Below are 26,950 nucleotides of genomic sequence, written 5' to 3' on the forward strand. Positions count from 1 at the left end.
TTGAAGATAGCCACTTCCATCAGAATACATCTTCATACAGCATTGTTGTTGAAGTGTACAGTGATCTTCTGGTTCTGTTCATTTCATTCAGCACCAGTTCATGTAAGTCTTTCCAAACCTTTCTGAATTCATCCTGCTGATCATTTCTTACCGAGCAATGATATTCCATAACCTTCATATACCATAATTTACTCAACCATTCTCCAATTGATGGACATCCATTCATCTTCCAGTTTCTAGCCACTACAAATAGAGCTGCCACAAACATTTTGGCACATACAGGTCCCTTTCCCCTCTTTAGTATTTCTTTGGGATATCATCCCAATAGCAGCAATGCTGAATCAAAGGGTATGCACAGTTTGATAACTTTTGGGGCATAGTTCCAAATTGCTCTCCAGAATGGCCGGATTCTTTCACAGCTCCACCAACAATGTATTAGTGTCCCAGTTTTCCCACATCCCCTCCATTCATCATTATTTGTTCCTGTTATCTTAGCCAATCCTGACAGGTGTGTGGATTAATCTGAAATTAATAATTTGCCTGAGAATTGCATAGTAACTTGATTGTATATAACCTTCTAATTAAGCTATATGTTGGTTTGGCATTTGGATTTGTATAATGTCAGTGTGCATTGTTTTCTGACTGGAAAGATGTGTTCTCCTCTATCCACAAGTATAAGTCTTTCAGAATTCAGACTTCCCAAGATTAAGGTTCTGCTTTGTCTTCTTAATTTGTAGTTCCATTTATAGATAAATGAATGTTTAAAAAAGATTGGCTAGAAAACCAATAGGATATTGTTAGGAAGATTGAGAGAGGACTAGGAGAATAATTAAATGAAACAAGATGGCCTTTTACCTAGCTGGAAGCCTTTTAAAAAAAGGAATTGGAAAAAAAATTGACTTTACTTCAGCTTAATTGAGTGCCTGAGTTCAAATGTAATACAGTTTGGCTTTTGTGAGAATTCAATAGAGGACACTATTGCCATCAGAGTTATAAAAATACAAACAGTGTCCTTCTACAGTTTTTGAGTAAGTCTCATGTGGTTCTGTATATATTTAGTATTAGTAACTCTTGCTGTGTCATTTCATTTGATGAATTCAGCATTTTGCATAATGTTCCCCACTCCTAACTGTTTTGTCATAGCATTCATCCTTAGAATTTATGCTGCTGTTCTCTGTTCCTGTATTAGCTAAAATAGTTTTGTCTAGATAATTGATTTTTGATAGCAGCCCTTGGAGCTCTATCTTTTTTTGTTGTTGTTGTTTCCTAGGGAATAAATATATTTGCAAAAGAACAATAAGCCACATTCCTATAGTTTTAAAAAAAAAGTTTTGCCAACATTTTCTTCATAATATAGTGAAGTAAGTAGCTATTATTTCTAGCCTGCTGTTGTTCAGTCATTTTTTAAAGTCATATCCAATTTTTCATGAACCTTTTTGGGATTTTCCTGGTAAAGATGCAGTAGTTTGCTAGAAAGTGTCTGAGACCAGATTTGAACTCATGAAGGTGAGTCTTATTCTAGAATCAGTGTGCAACCTAGCTATTCAGCAGAAGAAACTTAAGTAGACAGATCATGGTCACATGGCTAATACATGCCAATGATGAAGAAGAAAGGTTACATCTGGTAATCAGCAGATGAGGAATAAAAATCCTGCATAAAATGAAGCAAATTAGTAGGACAGTAGACAGAGAAAAAATAATGTAGAATATAGGGATACTCAACATGAGTCCCTTGAAGGTTCTGAAGAAAAAAAATGATAAAAGGAATAGGAAGGTTCATTTCTGTTAACTTTTAAGACAGCTGCATGAGTTAAGAGTGAGCTAGAGTGGGAAAAGATTCATTGCAGGGATTCCAAGTAGTGAGCTATTGCTATAGTATATACTTGGTTAGTAATAGTGTCAGAGAGAGAAGATATGTATGAGAGATGTTAAGAGAGTAAAATGAATAGATATATCAGAATCCCATTTCCTAATAGATAAGTTGCCAAAGGATATGACATTTCTCAGAAGAAGAATGTCTAACTATTAATAACCTGAAAGAAGGGTTCCAAATCACTAATAAGAAAAAATGCAAATAAAGCATCTCTTTAAGATTTCATCTGTTATCTGGCAAATTGGCAAGGATGACAAATGATAGGAAAAGTAAATGTTGGTGGAGAATGTAGGAAGATAAGAATTACTAATGTGTTATTAGAGCTGTGAATTAGTATAGTTGTTTTGGAAAGCAATTTAAAATTATGCAAATGAATTGATCAAAATGTCTGTAATTTTTGATCTAGAGATTCCACTATTAGGCATATAAGCCTTAGAAATTTTTGTCATTAAAAATAATTTCACCATTTTCACCAAATACTTATAGCAAGCACTTTGTATAGTAGCAAAGAACTAGAGATGAGTTGGATGCCCATACATTGGAAAATGGCTAAATGATCTGTGGCATGTTAATTATTGTGCTATAAGAAATGATGAATATGATGAATATAGAGAAGCTTGAAAGGCTTACAACTGATCAAAGCAAAGTAAATAATATAACAGACAATAGCACAATATAAATACCTATATGTAAACAAAAACCAAGCTTCACAAAATAATAGTAAATGTACAGAATTATCAAAAACAAGCATGGCCAGGCATTAGAGATATGGTAAGACAGACATACTTCTTTTCACAGTTGGAACATATATGGATGTGGATTGTGTCTATTTAAAAATTTTTTAGATTTATCACTTGATTTTGTTGGTTATTTTTTTCTTCCACTCATTTTTTTTTCTTTTAAAAATATTCTCCTTATGTGGGGGTGTATTTGCTAGAAGGACCCTTTTCCTTAACTGTTAAATTTCTTGGCAGACCAAATAGTTTTAAGCTGAAAGAAATTCTGATCATTCGTTTAGGAATATGAAGACTATCATGTCTAGATGAATAGTACAGAAATGGAATTAATGGTATTTGATAATTTTTATGATTGCATCTTGACCTCTAATTGGGTGAAGGCATTTGGATAGCAGAACACTTTTAGTTGTAGTCTACTGTCTTGGCAGATAAAGGGGCAATAATCATTAAAAAACAATCACAGCAAAACATATTATAAGATTTTATAACATTATAACTTAATAGAATTTTGTAATATGGATTAGTAAAATATGTTCTTAAAGGCATTTAGCAAATCATTTTAATTGCCTACTGTGTGTAGATATCAGAGTTTTCTGGCTTCACTTTTTACATGATTTAATGACTTTGAACACTGAACCAGATGTACTTAGTCAAAACACAGAACTTTCACAAATTAAATCAGACACAAATATTTCTTTTGTAGTTCAGTACCTTTAGCATTACTTTTCAAAGGAGAAATGTATTTTAAAGCTTTTTATTTTCAAAACACATGCATGGATAATTTTTCTACAATGAACCTTGCAAAACCTTGTATTCCAATTTCCCCCCTTCCACCCCTCTTCCCTAAATGGCAAGTAATCCAATATATGTTAAACATGGTAAAAATATATCTTAAATCTAATATATACATACATATTTATACAATTATCTTGCTGCACAAGAAAAATCAGATCAAAAAGGAAAAAAAAGAGAGAAAGAAAATAAAATGATAGCAAACAGCAACAAAAAGGGTGAAAATGCTATGCTGTGAACCACTCCTCCCTGGGTACAGATGGGTCTTTTCACTACAAGATCATTGGAACTGGCCTGAATTGTCTCATTGTTGAAAAGAGCCACGTCCATCAGAACTGATCTTCATATAATTTTGTTGTTATAATTGTATAAGATGATCTCCTGGTTCTTCTCATTTCACTTAGCTTTAGTTTATATTATTAAGTCTTTCCAGACCTCTCTGAAATCCTCCTGCTGATAGTTTCTCATAGTACAATAATATTCCATAACATTCATATACCATACCTTATTCACCCATTCTCCAACTGATGGGCATCCACTCAGTTTCCAGTTTCTTGCCACTACAAAAAGGACTGCCACAAACATTTTTGCACAAGTAGGTCCCGTTCCCTTCTTTAAGATCTCTTTGGGATATAAGCCCACTAGAAATACTGCTGAATCAAAGTGTATGCATGGTTTGATAGCCCTTTGGGCATAGTTCCAAATTGCTTTCGAGAATAGTTGGATCAGTTTACAACTCCACCAACAATGTATTAGTGTTACAGTTTTCCTACCTCCCATCCAACATATTCATCATTAACTTTTTTCTGTCATCTCAGCCAATCTGAAAGATTTGTAGTGGTACCTCAGAGTTGTCTTAATTTGCATTTCTTTGATCAATAGTGATTTAGAGTACCGTTTCATATGACTAGCAATGGTTTTAATTTCTTCATTTGAAAATTGTCTGTTCATATAGTTTTATCATTTATCAGTGGGAGAATGGCTTGAATTCTTATAAATTTGAGTCAGTTCTCTATATATTTTAGAAACTAAGGCCTTTATCAGAATACTTGAATGTGAAAATGTTTTCCCAGTTTATTGCTTCTCTTCTGATCTTGTCTGCATTAGTTTTGTTTGTACAAAAACTTTTTAACTTACTATAATCAAAATTATATATTTTATGTTCAGTAATGAGCTCCGATTCTTCTTTGGCCACAAATTTCCTTTCTTCTCCACAGATCTGAGAAGTAAATTATTCTTTGTTCTTCTAATTTCCTTATAATATCACTCTTTTAGATCATTAACCCATTTTGACCTTATCTTGGCCTACGATGTTAGGTGTGGGTCAGTGCCTAGTTTCTGCCATACTAGTTTCCAATTTTCCCAGCAGTTTTTGTCAGATAGTGAGTTCTTATCTCAAAAGCTGGGGCCTTTGGGTTTGTCAAATATTAGATTACTATAGTCATTGCCTATTTTGTCCTGTGAACCTAACCTATTCCATTGATTGACTACTCTATTTCTTAGCCAATACCAAATAGTTTTAAAGACCACTGCTTTATAATATAGTTTTAGGTCTGGTATAACTAGGCTCCCTTCATTTGCATTTTTTTCATTAATTTCAAGGAAGAAATTTATTACTATTATTCTTTTATTCTTCTTTATATGAACATACAGTCAACCTTTGTATGTTAATATTAGAAAGACTCCATCTTTTCTCCCCATTATTTCCTTTTTTTCCTGAGCCTCTTGGACTATTTAATAAGGGATTTTAAAATTAAACAAATAGAAAAAACATGTAAGAGTAATCTTGAAAAATATATCTAAGGTAAGTGACCATATTATGTCTACCTGGTTGAATTCAGTTCCACTTATTAATCAATTAGGGTATGCAGAATATTTTATTAAGTATCAAAGAGGTTTCAATAAGAAACTTTTTTCCTACTGTCATGGATCTTATTATTTAAAAGAGCTCTATAGATAACAATAATATATGGTCCCCAAATGTCTTAGTTTTTAAGCTATTGAAACTTAAAATTTCCTCACTAAGATGTTTAGGATATCCTTTATTTACCCATTGGTCAGAAAGGTAAGTTTCTTTGTTTTTTTGTTTTTTTTTTTCCTATGTAGTCCTTAGTTGCATAATAGATAATAAAGAAGTATTTAAAGAAAATGAATTTTTAAGGGAAAGTGGTGAAAGTAAGAATTCTTTTTAGATGGTTACTTTAAAAAGAAACTCTATTTTCATTTGACCCCAAAAGATAAAATATTATACCATCTTGCTCTTCATGTTAATTTTACTTTTGTTGTAGTTTTGATTACATCTTATGCTTAGTTCATTTTGCTGTTAATAATTTTGATTTTAAATTTAGACTACTTTTCTTTCAAGAAAAATTTTGGTTGTCACTGAAACTACATTTTATCCATCAAAAATGTTGATCTTAGTTCTTTCAGCATATCCAATAATGACCATCAGTTATGATTTTTATTGTATCATGTCACCTAAAACAAGATTTAGGATAGGAGAAATACAAATATCATTCTTAGGATAAGGCAAAAATGATTCCCTAGTATTGAATTTTCAATTAGGTATAAAGCTTCAAACTCAGTTTATGAATTGGAAGAGACCTTGGAGATTGTCTTAATACAGAGATTTAAAATCTGTACACTGTAGCCTGCATTGTTGCACACAACTTAACTTGTACCAGAATAAAATGTAATTGGAAATTATTTAACAAAAATAATAAAAAAGAACATAGATACTACTAATATGTAGTTTTCTAAATTATAAGAATCTTTGTATATGATTTAATGGCCTTTGAATTGAGGTACTACAAATCTAGCCTACTCTTCCTCTTTTACAAGTGAGTAAACAGAGGTTCAAGTGAAATAATTTCCCCAAAATTAAAACTATATCAGCAGACTTGTCACCTTTTTTGTTGTTCTTCATTGTCTAACAGGATTTTCAAATGAATTCTGTCAGTTGGATAGTATTACCATTTTTGTGAAAATATACCAATATACCAGTTCTCTCTCTGTCCTCTTCTCTGACCCTAAAACACATATGCTCCTTTCCTCTTTTATCATCAGCCCCCCCCCCTTCAGAAAATCAGTTGACAAAATGGCAAATAGTTTTTTGTGTTCTTATAGTGAAATTGCTTAGGTATCTAAGAAGACCATGATGTCTACAAGCTGATTTTTTATATAAATAGCGAGAAATATGAATTTGGCTAGGATTGACATTCATTATAATATTGTAACATTTCTTTACTTGGAAAGCTTTTATTTGTTGTTTTTGTTCAGTTGTATCTCTCTTTATGATCTCATTTGGGCTATTGTTGACAAAGATACTAGTGAGTGGTTTGCCATTTCCTCCTCTAGCTCATATATGTAGATGAGGAAACTGAGGCAAACAAGTTAACTAACTGTCTGAGGTTGGATTTGAACTCACTAAGTTGAGTTCTCTTGATTTCAGGCTTGGTGTTATCCATTTAGCCACCCAGTTGCCCTAGCAACTATTTGTATAGCAACTAGTATTTAAATAGGTTCAGGAAAATGGGTTTCCTCCTTTGATTCCTATCTAGACACATTCCCTGCATTGAGAAATTGTGTCAGTGAGTAAATTTTATGCTTAGCAAGATTTAATTTTCCTTTTTTCATTTATGCTTAAAAGTATTTTATCCCTTAAATTCGAATGAACTTTTTTTGATTTTTTTTTTTTTTTTTTTTTTTTTTTTTGCTTTTTCAGTAAGAAATTGTGTTTTTGTATTGATAGGCCATTACTGCATTTATACTTTTTTTTTTTTTTTAGGGCACTTTCAATTTTTTTTTTAAATTTTAGAAAAGTTTATGGGATCTAGTTTCAGAGCTTGCCTCTTTTTAAAAACTAATTAGCCATAGCAAAAACAGAGCTAAGAGCAAATTCATGCACAAAGATCTTTTGCCATAAAAATTGTGCTTTTAATCTCTGCTATGTAGGAGACAGTGTAGCTGATTACCTAGCATTTTCTTTTAGAATTGCTAAGTATATCTCTTATTTAGGAAATAGGATTGTTCAGATCCTGCCTATGGATATTACTTGATGTAAATGGATGTTGCTGTGTATGAGTGATTTGTATCTAATTATTGCTTCTTGTCTTTTTTGTGTCAAGGTCAAGGGAAAATATAAGGCTTCAATTTAGTGGTTATTGGAAACAGTTTTGCATTGCAATAGCAGGAATACTCTTAGTCTCCTTTGGTCTCCTTTTCTATTCCTACCATAACCATTTACTTAGATTTCCATTATCAATTTGGTATCATATCTCATCTGTTGATTTTAAAAGGAGTAGGATCTCAGAAATGAGGAAGAAAGGTCATTTTTTCAGAATTTTAATATTTTATTATATTATGCTGTCAAACATTTTTTGGCATTAGGTTTATGAGAGGTGGTGTATCTCTAAGTTGGTGTCATTTCCTTTCTCTACCCTTCATTCTTCTCCTTTTATTCCTTTTCTCTGTAGGGAAAAAAGCTATTCCTTATATTTGTTATTTAGCTTGAAACTCCCTCATGAACTAATATCAAACTAATATCAAAGTATTACATAACATACATATACACACATGGGTATTCTACCCACTCCCAAGATTTTTTTTTAAAGTTTACTTTTTCTTGTCAGGAACCATTTTTTTTTAAACCACTTTTCATTGATTATGGATACATTGAAAGGTACAATGAAAACTTGCTTGTTTCAGGCCCTATAATGTAAACCAGGGGTTCTCAAACTATGGCCTGTGGGCCAGATGCGGCCCACTGAGGACGTTGATGCGGCCTGACGGGTTATGGCAATTGGGCTGAGGGGCAGAGACAGTCTGAGGGACAGTGAACTGGCCCCTTATTTAAAAAGTTTGAGAACCATAGCTGTTAACTATACTTTCAAGCTTTTCTAAAGACCAGAGCTTGATGCCTTTCAAATTAAGTCAGATTTTATAAGACAATCCTTAATCTTACTGGAGGCTTTCAGAACATATGTTCCTTCCTTTATTTCATATTTTATTTCTCTTTAAGGTTGTTCTTTCATAATTTTAATTTATATGATACATTCATAAAATTATTTGTTCATTCCCTCATTAATAATGCTTTCATTTGCCACTTGTACCAATTGTACCAGATTCTTCTTCATAACTCAGCTATTTCTAGTTGCAACGAAATTCCTTAGGCATTATATTACCTGTTCTTTCTCTTTGTGATCTTTTACTGACCCTTATTAAATATGTGGTTGATTCCATTACTTGGCCTATTTCCAAAGATGATTAGGGGAAAAGGAAGAAAACCTACATGTGCTAAAATGCAGTTCTCTTTGTGGTGGCAAAGAATTGGAAATTGTGGGATGCCTATTTATTGGGAATTGACTGAACAAATTGTGGTATATGATTTTAATGGAATACTACTGTGCTAAAGGAATGATGAGCCCAATGATCTTTGAAAAACCATGGAAAAACTTGCATGAAATAAGGAAATATGAAGTGAGCCAGAACCAAAAGAGCATTGTATACAGTAATAGCAATATTGTTTTATGGATGACTTTGAGTGAATGTTATTTTGACTATTATAAATATCCAAATTAACTATAGGGGACCTATGAAGAAAGACACTTTCTTCATTCAGAAAGAGAACTGACAAATATAAGTATATATACAGAATGATTTACAGATACACACATTATATAGACCTATTTGTGTCTAATGGCAGCCATCTCTTACATGGGGTGGGGAAGGGTAGAAAAATCATTTACATGATAATTAGAAAAGATGATATCCAAGTAATAATTTTAAGGTGAAATAAAACGTTTGTAAAAAGTCTACTTCAGTTATTATAGAAGCCTGAATGATTGTACAGTCACATTTCCTGATATAATCATTCCTAAATTTAGAACCAGTGGACTTGGAGGCAGGCATATCTGGGTTCAAATCTGGTTTCATTTACTAGTTGTATGATCTTGGGCAAGTCACTTAACTAATATTGGCTTTAATCCATTAGAGAAGAAGATAGAAAATGTCCAGTATTTTTGTCTAGAAAACCCCAAGGGTATTATTGGTGTGTTATGGAATCACAAAAGAGATGGACATAACTAAAATGACTGAACAACAAATCTCTGTTGCATCTTTCCGTGAATTATATATGTTTTTAATATATACATAGGAAACATCATCTTGGAAGAGATCTTTTAAAATAGCATTTTGCTCTACCAAGTCAAAAGCTTTTTTTATACACAGGTAAACACAGTATAGATAAAGTAAACACAAATTTTATGTTCTATATACCTTTTAGGCAATTGTACGACTGAGGGGGGATGTGTGATGTGTTTCAATTCAATAGTCTTGTAGTAAGAAATTACTCTTTGCCGAGCTTGTGCTAAAATAATGGTGGGGATAAAAATATAAGGAAAATGAAACACTGCCCCTGTCCTCAAGGAACATATAATCTAATGAGAGAAGATAGCACATAAAATGGAGCCAGAAAGTGTGGGGGAGTGCAGGAGGAGGAGGAGAATGATGTAGTGGGGCAAGCAAGAAATCTGGAAAGTCAAACAAAGCTAATACTATAGACACTATTTTAATCTAACCTCTAATTCTACCTTCACAAAAGGGCTCTTATACATTAAAGGCACATTGGATTGTGGGGTAGACTAAGATTTCAACATATTTTCTATGTAGCAAATATTCCTAGAGGATCCATTTTTGTTTGGAAAATGTACATAGAGTGGAGTAGTTTTTCCACATGGCAATTAACAACAGCACCTCACTGACATTTGTGGATCTCCTGAATGAGGAGAGTCCTATATATTCTTTAGAAACAATCAATGTTTACATTCATAAAGAATAGACTAATAGTACTTTCATTTTCAAATACTCAATCAGAAAACCATATGTGTACTATAGAATGAGTTAACAAATTTAAAGATTTATTGGCCAAATACAGTACATACCTATAACAAGATAGTAATTGAGGATTATATGTCGTCTATGAGTCTTTAACAGGTTTTGTTTGTTTGTTTGTTTGTTTCATTCTCTGGATTATGTTTTGTGACTTTTAAAAAAAAAATCATCTTGTTTTTGACTTGGAAGTCACCGAATATCATGTAGTATGTTGAATTACTTTTGAGGGCCATTTTGAATCCTTCATATAATTTCTTGACTTCCTCATAAACTGCAATAGCTGTTAACACATAAGCTGTAATTATTATTTATAGTTGCTACTATTGGTGACCCCAAAATCTTTGTCATTTTTAATACCCCCTACCCTACTTTCTACCACTTTACTATTGTTACTAAAGAAGTAGAAGGCAATGCTTATAGGCATGTAGGCTGTTGTGTATTTTATTTTTTTTTTTCCATGTCATGACTAGAGACTTTATTGTATAGTACCTAGCTCCTTGGTGGTATTTCCCTGTCTTTAATTATCCTGGTCTTCAGAAAGTGTATATAGTATACATATCAATCATTTTGGGGAAGCCTTTTCCTAATATGCTTGTCCAACTGATTAATGGCTCTCTGTCACCTTCAGAATAAAATACAAAATCATCTGTTTCATGTTCAAAATTTTTCACAACCTAGGGTCCTCCCCTTCAATGTAATTACACCTTACTCTCTTCTGAGTACTCTTAGATCCTGTGACACTGCCTCTTTACTATCTTGGCTTTGCACATTTTTTTCTGGCTGTCCCTCATACCTGGAATATTCTCCCTCTTAATCTTCACTTAATGGTTTCCTTTTGGTTCCAACTAAATTCCATCTTCTCCAGGAAGCCTTTCCCTATACAATTTAATTCTAGTTTCTTTTGCTATTTATCCTGTAATATAGTTTGTTCATATTTGTTTGGTTCTTGTTTCTCCCCATTAGGTTCTGAGATCTTTGAGTTCAGGGACTGTCTTTTATTTCTCTATAGTATCTGCATTACTTAGCACAGTGCTTGGCACATAGTAGTTGCTTATTAAATATTTATTAGTTGACTCATTGGGCTCTCCAGAAATGTAGAATCTGCCAGAGTTTGTGCAATGTTTGTGGAGTCAGTAAGAACCCAGTAACCTCTACTTTTGGAATGTAGGACTTTTTATGAGTAAGTAAATAAATAAAAGATAATTTTTTGGGGTGATGAATGGATAAGAGAAAGTTGCAAGGAGGTTTTATGCTTTTATGCATTCACCAACAATTTTGTGCATCAGGGAAGGCTTCACCAAAGAAGTAGCATTTGAAGTGAGCCTTGAAGGAAGTTAAAAATCTTGATGAGAAGGGAGTGCTTCCAAGGCATAGGAAATAGCAGAAATTTCAGAAAGGAAGGATGAGGGATGAGTATAATCAACAGGTATTTCTGTTTTACCTTCTTTGAAACAGAATTCAAAGAGAAGATTAGTTATTGCATAAGGCTGGAAAAGTAGCTATTTTATGAAGATCTCAAATGTTGGCCAAAGAGTTTGTATTTCATCTTAGCTCAAGGCTTTTTAATTGGAAGTCTGAGAATTTTTTTTTAATATTTTGATAACTTCATTTCAGTATAATTTAATATAAACTGTAATGTTCTGTTGTCTCCAGAAACTGCCGATCGCTCTCTGGGAGGAGATCTGCTGTCTCAACTCAATTCCAGACTAGACTCTTCTTCCTCCAGTTGAGCTGCCCCAGCTCTGTCCTAGAGTAGACTCTTCTTCCTCCAGAGAGCCGTCCCAACTCTGTCCTAGAGTAGACTCTCCTCCAGGCTCAGTGTTGTCGTCTTTTATCCTCCCAGAGAATGGGCGTGTGAGAACTCAGGGGCTTGTGGGAAAATTACTTCAACCAATGAACTTGCTCCTTTTAAAGGTTGTGTAAACTCCTTTTCCTATGTAAACTCTCCTCAGAAGTTCAAAGGGGTAAACTCCCTTTAAAGGCCAGAACCAAAGGTGTGAACTAGAGAATTGTTAAGTACCGATTTAGCACTTAGTAAGAATCTAACAATAAACTAGTGCATTATTCCATGGAGATATTAGGGAGCCATTGAATTTTTGAACAAGAAAGTGATATGATTAGATGGTTGTCTGAAGAGTATCATTTTGGCATCTATATAGAAGAAGTAATATAGAAAAGGGAGACTAGAAGCAAGAGGAGCAATTAATTGGTTATAGCAGTAATTCAATTCGTTACCCCAAATAAGGAGTAATGATGAGCTGAACTCCTTGGAAGTAAAAAGAAGGGAACAGATTTGAAAGATTTGTAGAAGCACAATCAACAGGATGTGGCACCTGATTAAATTCTTTATCTTTTTGCCATTTCCAAAGGTGATTCCAAGAGTATGTATGTAGGTTGTTATGAGAATTGTTGTGGCCTTGACACAAATAATAAAATTTGGAGCAAAGGCAGGTGAGGGGTAGTTGGAAAAGAGAATATTAATTTTTGACATTTTTTTGTTAGTTGATATTTGGTATATTTGAGTAGACATGTACAGTAGATAGCTAATGTGGGGCTTAAAATTCAGGTCATATTAGGATTAGATGTATAGATTAGAATTCTGTTTTTTTTTTTTTTAATCCATTCAGTCAATAAATATTTATTTTTTTTCTTTTTCTTTTTCTTTTTCTTTCCCTTTTTTTCCCTCTTCTTTTTTCTTTTTTTTTATTATAGTTTTTATTTACCAGATATATGCATGGGTAATTTTATAGCATTGACAATTGCCAAACCTTTTGCTCCAATTTTTCCCCTCCTTCCCCCCCACCTCCAGATGGCAGGTTGACCAATACATATTAAATATGTTAAAGTATAAATTAAGTACAATGTATGTATACTTGTCCAAACAGTTGTTTTGCTGTAAAAAAGAATAGGACTTTGAGATAATGTACAATTAGCCTGTGAAGGAAATAAAAATGCAGGTGGACAAAAATAGAGGGATTGGGAATTCTATGTAGTGGTTCATAGTCATCTCCCAGAGTTCTTTCGCTGGGTGTAGCTGGTTCAGTTCATTACTGCTCTATTGGAACTGATTTGGTTCATCTCATTGTTGAAGATGGCCACGTCCATCAGATTTGATCATCATATAGTATTGTTGTTGAACTATATAATGATCTCCTGGTCCTGCTCATTTCACTCAGCATCAGTTCATGTAAGTTTCTCCAGGCCTTTCTGAAATCATCCTGTTGGTCATTTCTTACAGAACAATAATATTCCATAATATTCATATACCACAATTTATTCAGCCATTCTCCAATTGATGTGGATCCACATAAGTTTCCAGTTTCTGGCTACTACAAAGGGGGCTGCCACAAACATAGAATTCTGTTTCTTAGAATTGACATTTGAATCCATAGGAATAGATCCATGGGGAAATATGTAGACTAAGAGAAGAGGGTCCAGAATAGAACCTTTAAGGGGCAGTCATCTAAGAAAATGAGATGAATGATTATCCACTAAAAGAAGAAAAAATAATCAGACAGGTGGACATTAACCTAGGATAGAAAGTGTCAATGAGGCAAACCAAGGCAGTTAGTAAAAGAGATAGTTAACGGTATCCAAAGGTGTATAAAGAACCAGAGAGACTTTTTCATTTGAAAGAGTCATTAACCTTGGATTCACTTTCAGACCAAAGGTGGAGTTCTAAGTGAATTTAAAAAGTACTGAGGAACTTAACCTTCCTAGCTGTGTGACCCTTGGCAAGTGACTTAATCCCAATTGCCTCAGCCCCCCCCCCCCAAAAAAAAAAAAGAAAGAAAGAAAAAAAGAGGGGGGAAAAAAAGGACTGAGGAGTGAATGAGAAGTGTTAAAAATCAAGACAGAACCTGTAGATGATACTTTTTTTTAAAAAAGAAATTTAGCTCTGAAACAGGAAGACTGTCAGTAACATAAAGGGATAATGAATAGTTTAAAATATCTTAACGATTAATATGGCATAATTGATTTTATTATTAATCATCTCTATTTCATTTTATACATTTAAAAACATTATTCTGAGTTCTTAATTAGGTTATCTAGAAGACTGTGACACCAGAAGGGTCAAGAATTTCTGCTGTGAAGGAACAAATGTGAGACTAGAGAAGGAGTGATAGATTGGGAAAATAGGAAAGAATAGAGAAGCTCAAGTTTATAATGAAGTGGAGGTATGAAATTGAGAGAGAAATAAAAAGACAGAAACCTATTCTCAAAAAGGGTAATATCAATGACCAAATTATGATAATAGTGTGTGTTAAGAAAATTGAATCCAAATCAGTAAGCAGAGGAGAAAAGAGAAATAAAGATCAAACTATTATATTAGAACAAGCACTGAACTGAGAGTGAGAAAGCTTGAATTTAGTAGTAGTACCTGTGCTGCCACTTATGTGCAAGTTACTTACTCTTTCTGGATTTAAATTTCCTTATCTATAAAATGAGAAGGTTGGCCACCAAAGTAAGAAGTAATGCTAGATAGCATGTATCTGACTATGAAGGGCTCTGAAAACTTTGCAGAAGAGACTGTACTTTATGCAATAGGTTATTGTAGGTTTAAGAATGGGGAAATTACATAATGAAAATAGTGGCATAGGAATTGCTGTGATGCCTCATTGTGGAAATGACCCTTTTATTATTATTATTATGATGATGATGATGATGATGATGATGATGATGATGATGGAAATTTTCCAGCAGAGGGAAAAGGATCATCATAAAGGTTGCCAACTAAGCAATGAAAATTCTGAATATAATGACTAGTTATTTTTTTAGTGGATCTGTAATATATGTTGATGAAAGCTGTATACAAACTTATAAAATAACAGACCACTTGAGTAAATATTAAAGTCTGGCCACAGTGTACATGAAGATTAGAAATTAGAAGAGATGGAAATTAGGGAGACCATCTAGGACACTTTCAGTAATCCATGATTGATGATATGAGCTTGCACCAGAATAGTACAAATGGAGATGGACAAAAAACAAGTGATATTGAGATTAATTGGAATAACTGTGAGGAGAGATTGGTTATATGTTTTAAAAAGTTTGTAGACTATAAAAATAGTGGTAATCCCCGATAGAAAAGAGAGGGGATTGAGAATGAGAAATTTACTTTTAGATACTATTTATATGGCAAATCCAAACATGAGAAATCCCATAGGCAGTTTTAAGTATTGATATTATGTTGGGAAGGCTATTAGAGCTGGAGATAGAGGGGGATTTTTTTGATAGCTTTTTAAATTAAAACATTTAAAAATATTTATTCTGTGCAAAGAGTTCTATTGGATAGAAAGAAGAGTTGAGGGCAGTTAAGTGAATCAATTCACTAATGGAATATGTAATAAAGAAGAAAATATGAAGAGAGCATAGCTTTCTGGAATACTCATAGTTAGGAACTAGGAGGGAAACAAAAATAGGAAAACTAAATAAGAGAAATGTAGGAGGGACAGCTAGGTAGTGCAGTGGATAGAGCACTAGCTCTGAAGTCAGGAGGACCCAAGTTGAAATCTGGCCTCTGACACTTAACACTTCCTAGCCGTGTGACCCTGTGCAATTCACTTAACTCCACTTTCAGAGAGGAGAGAGGAAGAGGGAGAAAGAGAAGAAGAAGAAGGAAAGGGAAAGGGAGTTCTGGCTCACATTTAGTAGTATTGTGGCACTTGGCAAATTATTTCACATACCAATACTTTAGTTTACTGCTACAAAATAGAGTTAATGATATTGCTTATTTCAGAGAATAGTTCGTAAGAAAATTGATTTTTTTAAAGCATACAACACCATAGAAATGTGAGGTAATGTTTGTTCTCAAGTTGTTATTTAATTTTGACAGCTTTTCTAATTCTAAAGATTTCTGGATGTGAGCATTAATGTATACTTAAATACTCACTTTTATTCACTTAAACTTCTGTCTTTAAATATTTCAAAATGCAAGTGAGAAGTTCAGTAGCATAAATACTATGAGCTTAGTATATGTAAAACAGAACTATTATAGCAACATCAAAAACTCAGCATTAGGTGAGTAAAAATTCACTATGAAATATGAAATCTGATTCAATACTAGATGCAGCTAATTGGTACAGTAAATAATTAATTGTTTATATATCTTGAATACCAAACCTTAGAATGACAAAGACCAATGTTTAAATATGACTTCAAATATTTACTAGCTATGTGACTCTGAGCAAATAACTTACTGCTGTCTGTCTCAGTTTTCTCCAATATAAAATGGGAATAAATAATAGCACCTACCTCCAGGGTTATGAGGGTCAAATTAAATAATGTTTGTAAAGTACTTAGCAGTTGCACTTATATGTTATATGTGTGTGTGTGTGTGTATATATTTTTCTTTGATTTTTCTTCCAGCCTTCATGTATGTGTACATGTAATGAATGCATTGTATAACTTGGAAAACAAAACAAAAGAAACAAACGAAAAAAAAAACAACTTTCCAAGTATCATTCCCTACTGCAAGTTATTACAGAGTAATTGTGAAAAGTCTTGACCTTTAAGAGAAAAGATTATTCTAGCTGTGGGATTCTCTAGAAATGACAAAATAAAGACATTCTGTGATTACTAAAGGGAATTAATATCTATTAGCTCAGACATTACCATTCAGAAACTGTTGATTTTTAATTACTGCCATTTTCTGCAATCTGGTATATATAAGCAACACAGAAAAATAAGTGACTATTTCCTCATTTGGCAGTAATCTGATTGCCATTACACATCCCTGCTTTAGTCTCACTTAGTCTAGAGTCTCTTGATTTTGTGCATGGTTGTCCAATAATAGAGGAGGGCAGAGTCACATCTGGTTCATTCAGAATGTCATTGTTATTTCTCCTCAGGAGGCATCACTGCTTTACAGGTTTCCTCTTTGCCCCCATTTGGTGTGCTGAGACAACAGTATAGCTGTTGTTTGGCAAGGGTCAGGGTTTATCTGGCATCCTTTCTTATGCCTGGGGAAAAGAGAGGTAAGCTGCATAGTTCTTGCTAATTACTCAGCAGCAGCAAAGGAAGTGTGCACAGCCTGTGTCTTTGGGCTAGAATGAAGACTTTCAGATAATTACAGCTTGACTCACTTTATGTGGGCTATACTGTTAATGTCTTCCAGCAGTGCACAGAAATATCTATCTATAAAGCAGGCCATTGTGTCACAAGGGAGGCACACAGGGAAGCAGTAGATTCCATCTATTGCCTCCCCTTCATTTGTGGAATAGTGTATGTGATCACCACAGTAGGGCTTTGACTAACCACACATCTGTGTATATCATCATTTTTGTGCTCTGTAGTTCACACCTTTATCTGTTCATCTGTTTACATCTTCCACTTTAAAAGAGCCAAGCTATGTGTCAACAAAGTCAAGATTGGAAAGCATTTATTACATCCTGGCTTTTTCCTCTGTCACTTTTTGCCATATTTTGCATAGTAGACATATTACTTAATTTCTGCCAGATAGTTTTCTTTGTTTTGGGGGACCATGTATCTGTTCTAAGCTTAAAGATTTGCCTACAAGATAGGGTACCTGGATATGGAGTAGAGACATAGGGGAGTGCTTTCCTAGTTTATGAAGAATCCTCAGTTGCTGCACACACCATCTTGCTTTCTTTCTTTGCTTCTCACTTGCTTTTCCTCAGCCATTTTCCTGAGGCTCTGGTGAAGAAGGCAGGTGGAGGTGCCATTAGTGGCCTTACAGTCCAGGGCTCCTCAAAGACCTATTTTCATACCATCTGAAGTGCTGCCTCATTCTCCTGTTAGGGCACTTCAGTTTTATTGGAACCTAGCTCCTGTTGAGAGTCAGATGTATGTCTGTCCTCCTTCTTTTCTCCAGGAATTTTTAGTTAACATCATTTAAAAACATTTTAGTTTCTTTGAGGAAAAAAATTTTTTTTGATTGAATATTTGCTCTTTAAAAATTTCTTGAGTATATATACAAATGAAATTTGCTACTCACATCTATAATTAAAACAAGAAGAAAGAGACAATAACTTGAGAAGAAATTCCATTCAAAATAATACAACAAACAAAATATCTGCAAGCAACAATATGGTATTTTCAGTGACAAAGCACTCCATTGGACTCAAGGAAAAGAAAGGAGAGAAATGTGATGCTCTTGGCTGAGTTATGTCCAATAACATAAATTAAAAAAAAATCTTCCCAATAAATATTGTGGAGAAATATTTGCTATCCAATATTATTGAGAATTGATCCATATATAAGACTGGAGCCATTCCCCACTGAACGGAAGATACAATCAGACACTGAATGATCCAGATCAATTCAAAATTTAAAAAGAATGTTAAAGACAATTAAGTTTTAAAAAAGGAAAAAACCCAAAAAGTACTGTACCAATGCCTGCAATAAAGTTTGTCATTAAAAAAAAAGAACAATCAACAAAACTTCTAGATAGTCTGGGGGAAAATAATGTTCTAAACTAATAAGAGAAGTGCCCATTAAAAATCTTTTTTTTTTTTGAGTTTTTCTTTACATCCATCAAGTGAGCAAAAATGAAAATATGTTAAATTGTGGGAAGATAGGCATACTGCATTGTTGGTAGAACTTTGAGCCATTTTGGACAATTTGGAATTATACTAGAAAGATTATTAAACCATGTATAAGCTTTGACTCAGTGATACAACATCAGGACATATACTGCAAGATAAAATAGGGAAAGGTCCCATAGATATTTATAATAGTGCTTTTTATAGTAGAAAAGAACTGGAAATAAAATGGCTAGCTTTTATTTTGGAAATGGCTGAGTAAATTATGCTATATGAATAAAATGGAATGTGGCCATTCTATAAGAAATGACAAATATGAAGAATTCTGAGAAATATGTGGAGATTTATGTGAACTGATATAGAGCAAAATAAATAGAAACGAGCAGGACAATTTACACAATAACCACAATAATTTAAGGGAAAATACCATTGAAAGAATTAAGAATTCTGAACAATGAAGTCACTGATTATGGCAGTATAGCTAGTGGAGAGAAAAATACTGACAATGTTTTTAGGACGTCAAAAGTTATTGACTCATATTTCTCCTTTTTCTTTTGAATGAGAGCTTTGATTTCTTGGTATTTTTGTTAGAAAATAGGAAAAGGAAGCAGGTAGGATTCCTAGATGATTTCCATAACAAACTGCATCATTATAGCCACAAAATAGATTTAGAGAATATAAATTTGTAGAAAATGTAGATTGTATTGATACAAAATAGCATATGACTTGTTAAGGAAGGGAAAAAAAACTTTACACGTGTCTATAAATTAGTTAGGTGGTAACTGCTTGAAAAGATAGCTTGTTAACTGCTTCAAAAGATAGCTTGTTATGTGAGTACAGGTGAGGGAAAGATGATTTATGTCTACCAAAAATAGGAAGTACTATTGAAAATTCTTATACTTAGTCATATTTTTTATAGAAATGTCTGATCTATTGATATAGTTAAGGCTATACTTACTGATTTTTGTAGGACCACTTCTAGCTTTAGGTTATAACTTCATAGCTTTTATGCTCTGGATCTTTTTTTCTTTTCTATTCACCTAGTTATGATGATACCATTTTTTAGTCATCTTATTAATTAGTGGCTATTTTTCTTACTGCTGCTTCATAAAACTTCTCTTTGATTTCTCCAAAATCTCTGGGATCTCTTTCCTTTCAGCTTTTTTAACAGGACCTTCAGTTGCAAGATAACTTTATTGTTACTTTCTTCCATTGTTTTTAATAGAAATGGAGCTGTTTTCATATTTTTCCATTATTGTCAGATCAGAAGATTATTTTCTTCTTTTAACAGAACTGTTTAGTGACTCTCCTAGAAAACACTTTTCTAGGTCTCTGAACTTTCCCTCTAGGGATCACACAAGCAGGGGCATATCAGCTCATACTAGTTTGAAGGAGTTAATTATTATATTTTCAGTGTGAACATTTACTTACACTTTGGAAAATTGCAGTTGCTTCAGATCAGGGCTTGATTTATTGTTTTGTTGATTGTCTAGATTTAAGAAAATGTTAGAGGAAATGTTGATAATACAGATTAAACTCTACCATATTATGTGCCATTTTCCCCTCCCTGGAGAGAGCTGGTTACATTTACTATGATATTACTATCATACCCCTGGTCTCAGTTGATCCAGACAATGCTTCTAGCAATTTTTCTTCTATTTTTTCTTAGCTGTACTAATATTGTTCCTAGTTCAGATAATTTAGATATAAGGACATATGATACTTCTGGGACCAAAATAAAATATAAGAGAAATGAACTAGGCAAAGAAATTTTGAAAGTTAAGTAATGACTAATTCTTGATGATACTATACTAATATTTAGTAATTATTTTTAAAATCTTTTCAGATTTCATTAAAAATGGATACATGAAGCTCATCGTTATAAGTTTTAAAAACAATGCACAGCATTTACCTCTCATTGGAAAAGTTGGCCTCTGTTGGAAAACAGATGCTTTTGCAGGTTGTATACAGGTAACTGATTGTTTTTTAAACTTTTTTTTAACCTTCTCCATTCTCTTTAAGGTAGCTAGATCATTATTTAATAAGAATGTGCATATTTTCTAAGTCTTTACTTTTCCAGTCCCATGCATAATACATGTAGAGTCAGGTCATCATTTTACAGATGAGAAAACTAAAGCTCAGATAGGAGTTACACAGGTACTTTCAGGTGGCAGGGCTGGGATTTGAAGTTAAGTTTTCTTTAAGTGGTTTTAAATCCAGGGGTTACTTTTGGAGAGAGCTAGAAGAAGGTTTTAAAATATCTACTGTTGTCCCCACTGTGGTTCTAGAGTTCCTATTTTTTTATTTCTTTTGCCTGTCCATGTTCTCAACTCTGACTTTAATTTTATGCCTGAATTCTGAGTTGTACAAAGATGCTTTAAAAGATAAGGAAGAACTTAAGATGTATATAGCATATTGTATGGCTTTAGGCTACTAAGCAACAGTGCTTCCATCTTATGTTTTAACTGCCTGTTTTCCTTGTCTGAGATGAGTTAGCAGCCTGGAAAAGAAAGCAAAAGAGCACCAGACACCTTCAAATCAGAACTTTTCTCTTCCACAGGGGAAACTGATATAAAGAGCTATTAGATCTATTTGAGTTGATGGACTTTTTTTATGATAAAAAATACATATTGAGAATTTGGGCCCATAGATGTTTTCTTTCCTTTGACCAGTTCAGTGGCTGAGACTTGAAGTGAAAGAGAAGGAAAAGGTGAAAAGAAAAAAGTGGAGACTTTATAAATTGTCAATGAGGCTTATTTTCCTTGGCTTCTTCTACTTCCTTTTCTCTCTTTATTATGGATACTGAAGGATTCTTCTATTCACAGAATCTCAGAGTTGAAAGGAACCTCAGGGGCAATGGAGTCCAAAATATAATTAACCAAGGATCTCTTTACAATATTCTTAGCAAGACTTCCAGTGAGGAAGAGATCATTTTTTCCAAAAGCAATTTATTCCACCTTAGGGTAACTGATTATTGGAAAATTTTAAATATATTCCTTTTAAAGCTCCTTTTTTTTGCATTATTTACCCATTTTCTTAGCTCAGACCTTTGGAGCAGAAGTGTCAGACATGTGGCCCACATTTATATGTAGCTCACAATACTTCTAGGGGCAGAGTGAACTAGATTAAAATGTAACTGGGAGATAATAAAATACAAATACAATAAAATATATGATAGCACATTTTAAAACTGGGTCAATATGCAGTAGAGCTGGAATTTATATTACCTGTCCCTTACTGCAATCCAATGTCCTTTTTACTGCACTGGGATTAAAATTAAAAAAAAAAAAAAATTTTTTTCTAACAGTTTGAGATTAACATTTTACATGGCAGTTTATATCTATTAGATTTAGTATTACTAGGTTGATAGAGATCAATATGAAGGATGAAGTCATTTCTAAGCATGTTCTTTTTAGAAGTGGGCGAGGAGGGCAGTAGGGCAAGACAGTTAGGGCTAAGTGACTTGCCTAGGGTTACACAGCTAGCAGATATCAAGTGTATGAAGCTAGATTTGAAGTCCTGACCTCCATGCTGATGCTGTCTACTGATCCTAAGCATACATTAGAAATGCTTCTATTGATTCAAGTAACTATGACAACATTGTGTGTGTGTGTGTGTGTGTGTGTGTGTGTGTGTGTGTGTGTGTGTGTGTGTAAAGCAGTTGCTATATTTCAGTCAATTCAACAAACATTTACTAGGTACTTAATTGCTGGGCACATGGTTACTTAAGAAAATGAAGGGCCAAGTAGTTACTATAAAAGGTAAGTCAATTACAGCCTTCAATCCAATTTAGAATCTAATATTTTATTCTTTTCCATATGTTAGTACTGTCAACTTTGGCAATACCTTTTTTATATTGTTCCTGCTTTATGTGGAGAAATATGTTTATGCATTAATGTTTACAAATAGATGTGTGGGAGTTGGCCTCAGCTTTAGTTATTGAAAATATATAATTAACAGTTTATTTTGAGTTAAAGAAATCTAGAAATATATGGACTGGGTGATATAAGATCTCCCTTGCTAAAGCCCTTTTATACTATAGCTGTATTTAAGTTAGGAACTGGTACTCTAGCTAATTAATGAAGTGATGCTATGTTGAATGTATATAGACAATAAATGATATCTGTAAAAAAGGAATTTATGTTTTGAGAATTTGACTCTTCATATCTAAGTGCCATAGCTTGCCCAAAGATAGACCTTTGAATCTGACATCTTGCATGGCAAGTGGGACTGTTTTGCAGAAAATTGATTTTAAAACTGTTTGCTCATTTAGTTTTGACTACTACTTAGCTGCATTAATGCTTACATTTCACACATAGCTAAAGGAGATTGATATCAGACCAAAGTTTAAAAATCCTAGACCTTATTTGATACTATGCTGTTTCAGTTTTTTTTGTACATGAAAATGAGAGGATGGGGGTAGAAAGGGGAGAGTTAAGAACTACTGAAAATTAGGTTGAAAAAATAAAATTTAGTGCTGGAGTATGGCGGAGCATATTAGTATACTATTGAATTAAGTTATTATGGTTTTCCTGTTCACTTTAAGGAAAGATTTGGCAGCTGGGGAAGGAAGATACAACCCTAAAATGCCTTAAAATTACCAGAAGATTTTCCTTTCTCTTTTCCTGAGATCTTTCTTCTAAGATCTGATAAAAATAAGATTGATTCTTCCATTTCTGATCTGTTAGATGCAACAGTCCAATACCTGCCAGAGCATGCTTGAAAGAATTCTCTTTTATGGACATTCATAATGAGTGAAGCCAGTTTCCCAATCTTTCTTTCCCTGTAAGAGGTTTTCTCTACAAACGTCTATATCCTTCTAACATAATATTCATTAAATATGGCATTATGTTGAAGCATTGGCTCAAATAATCTAGTGCCAAAAGGGATCAGAATCTTAGGGATTTAAGGAACCTTAAAAAGAATTTAATTCAACCCTTTCATTTTATATATTAGGAATTTGATTTTTTGAGAGGGAAAGTGACAGATCTAGGATTATACAATGGCAGAACTGATATTAGAAACCAAATTTCATGTCTCCATAAATGTCTTATTCTTATTAAGAAATTAAATATAAACCTTCAATGTATCAAAGTTTAAAGCAAGATATTTTTGAAAGTTGGGGATATATTGAAAATGACTGCCCTACATTTTGATTTGAAAGCCTCGAATACATATTTTTCTCAATAACTTTCAGAAATCTAGGCTAATACTGTATAATTAAGTAGTAAATGTGTATTACAACTTTCTTTGTCTTTTATTTTGTAGAATTGTTATATGATGGATGTTACTCTTTTGGATGAAACAGAGAAACCATTTTGGTGTTTCAGTTCCCCAGTTTGCATGAGACCTGCTACCAGATCTTCTGACTTTTTTAATTACAGAGGACGTCACTTTTATGTAACCTACATAGACTCAGTAGGAAAAGTGAATTTGGAGCTGGTATGGATGGAAGAGACAGAAGAGTATTATGTTGTTAGCCTGGCTCTTTACCTAAGGATAGAAAAAGTAAACAGTTGGTTTGGAACAAACTACTGATCATCAGTCTGGCAGGAAATTGTTTTGTTTCTTACTAGTTTGTTTTTTTTTGTTGTTGTTGTTGTTGGTATTGTATAAGTTAAAATAAAACTTGTACCATGATTGCAACCACATGTCTAGTGCCTTTCATGTGGAAAAAATATCAAGTATGGTTATTTTTGTGTTTTTTCTTGGATGACTTATGAGATATTAAAATATATGAAAAATTAATAGCACAGTAAAATCTTCCTGTAAAGATTGTGATAAAGGAAATACACACACATTTATTTTTGTTATCATCTGAAATGATATAGTGCTACATAAGTAAACATAGCTCATCTATCAGTATGGAATCACTAGTGCTATAAATATATTTTCTATACTGGGTAGGAATTCAGAACATTAAAATATTATTTAAATATCACTTTCACTAAGCTTATTAGGACTAGAAGGGACTTTATTTATGGTATTCAGTAATTTATATCAGCAAATTTAGCAAAGTAGATAAATGACCTAAATCATGGAAATAAAGGTGTCTTAAACATTGGGAAGATTTATTATTATTTAAAAGAACAAGTCATTGTAGAAGTGGCATTAAGAAATTAAATCTTAAAACTAGTTTAAAAAAAAGAGATTAATGTGGTCAAAAAGATTTGCCTTTGTCAAGTAAAAAGATCAACATAAAATACCTCTTTGAGTGAATTAAAACGTGTTTTAGACCTCAGAAATTAAGTATATGAAAGTAAAGTAGCATACAGATAAGTGACATTTCATATTTTGAAGTTAATTCTAATTTTTGCATTTAGCTAATATGAAGTTTATTCACCTTGTTTTATTTTTACCTATCAAAAAAGTACTCATGACTGATCTTTTGGTGTCATGCTGTTACTTCCCCTGAGACTAAATTATACCTTCCACTTGTATATAAAATTCATTGAACAAGTTGGTTTAAACAAATACTGCATTTATAATATATAAATCTTATAACTCTGGAGATGTTTTATTAAGTGTGGTAGGTAAATGATTGGAACATAGAATCATGGTATAGGAGATCATCCTGAGTTTTTTAAGGTTGTCAGTGGAACGCAAGCTCTGGCAGGTCTTACTAATATAAAAAGTCCTTATGGTCTTGGTGAGAGGCTTTATCTGTTTTCCAAAAAAAAAAAAAAAAAAAAAAAAAAGTTTACATAAGTGTAAGATAGACTCATCACAGTAAAGTTAGTCACCAGGTAATAGGGACACTGCAGTTTAAGGTAATCATCAATGAAATACCAGATCTTTCAAAGTATAAAAAAAGTGTATTTTGCTCATGAATAAAGTGTGGAAGTGTGTCATACACAGTGCTCAATAACTGGCAGTGTTGTTAGGAGATAACTTTCCTACTAAACAGTATTGATGCTGAGGTAGATGCTGGGATTTAACCCTGAGATATAAATAAGTCTCAAGTGTTGTGCTTTTACTAATAAAGTCAATTCTCTATGCAGCCATTTAGGAATAACTTAGTTGATGAATCAACCTGTTTCTAACTGACACAGCTTTGGGAAAGCAACTTTTCAAGAAGTCTTTTTTTGGTAACTTCTGTTTTCTGCCCAATTTATCCTACTTCTTAATCCAAGAATATATGTATTACGTTTGTGCATATATACACACACACATTATATATGTGTAAGAAGAGACCTATTAGATTTATATATATGTATGTATATACCCAAACCTCTACATATGCTCATGTGTTGACTGAAGCTGTAGAGCACTTAGAGCTTGGTCAGACGTTGAAGACATCATCCACTGCAGTGTCTTGACTTTTGTTCTGGCACTGGACATCAACTGAGGAGGAAAGACTAACACCAGTGACATGCTTTGTACAAATCTGACTTAAATACAATTCATTTACAAATCAAGACATTACACATGATGTCATTTGCCTTTGAAAACAAAGGATGAACAAAATCATCCAGGCTGCTTTTAGCCCTGGGTTTCACAACCATTTTTTCCCCCTTAATAGTATTTTTTTTTCCTAATTATGTGTAAAGATAGTTTTCAACATTCATTTTTGTAAGATTTTTGAGTTCCAAATTTTTTTTCCCTTGCCTCCCTGTTTTTACAATGGCAAGCAGTCTGCTATAGGTTATAAATGTATATTCATTTTAAACAATCCATATTAGTCATATTGCTTCACAACCATTATTGAAAGAATCAATCACTGTAGAGAAAGTGCCTGTTTTTGCTGCCACCTCCACCACTGACTGTTGACCAGAAGTCACTATTTGGTAGGTAAGCCAAAGCCAGGAATGGCTGCACCTTCTCAGGCCATCAGTCCTGCTTCCAGTCTAACATCCAAAGCTACCTTTTGTAGAGGCACCCCCAATAGAGATGCAACCTGAGATTTGTTCCTGGTCCTGGAAGTTCTGACATTTTAATTACTGAAGATCAGAAAAATTAAATTCTCAGCATCAAAGGTCTTGGTGCTGTCAGGTGGTTCAAAATCAGAAATAGATATGATTGCCATACCCATTCCTATCTCCTGATCCAAGTAATATGTCACAATTTTTTTCTCAGTCATTTTTATCTAACTTTCAAAAATATCTTGAAAACTGGTGTATTCATATTTTCCAAATATGTATGTGTGTGTTGTA

At 33.2% G+C, this 26,950-nt stretch overlaps 1 protein-coding gene across 4 annotated transcripts in view; it reads left to right on the forward strand.

Annotated features, from left to right (window-relative positions):
• FBXO15 (F-box protein 15) overlaps positions 1-24,443 on the forward strand; it is a 113,157-nt gene extending 88,714 nt beyond the window's left edge. For all 4 annotated transcript variants that reach the window (XM_074273931.1, XM_074273927.1, XM_074273921.1 and 1 more), the window contains 2 exons: positions 20,644-20,768; positions 24,066-24,443. In XM_074273931.1, coding sequence (XP_074130032.1) covers positions 20,644-20,768; positions 24,066-24,335 — 395 coding nt within the window. In that variant the 3' untranslated portion in view covers positions 24,336-24,443. The remainder of the gene's footprint in view (positions 1-20,643; positions 20,769-24,065) is intronic.
• Positions 24,444-26,950: the final 2,507 nt, after the last annotated feature.

Source organism: Sminthopsis crassicaudata, chromosome 1 (assembly GCF_048593235.1).
Source record: "Sminthopsis crassicaudata isolate SCR6 chromosome 1, ASM4859323v1, whole genome shotgun sequence".
Classification (NCBI taxonomy): domain Eukaryota; kingdom Metazoa; phylum Chordata; class Mammalia; order Dasyuromorphia; family Dasyuridae; genus Sminthopsis; species Sminthopsis crassicaudata.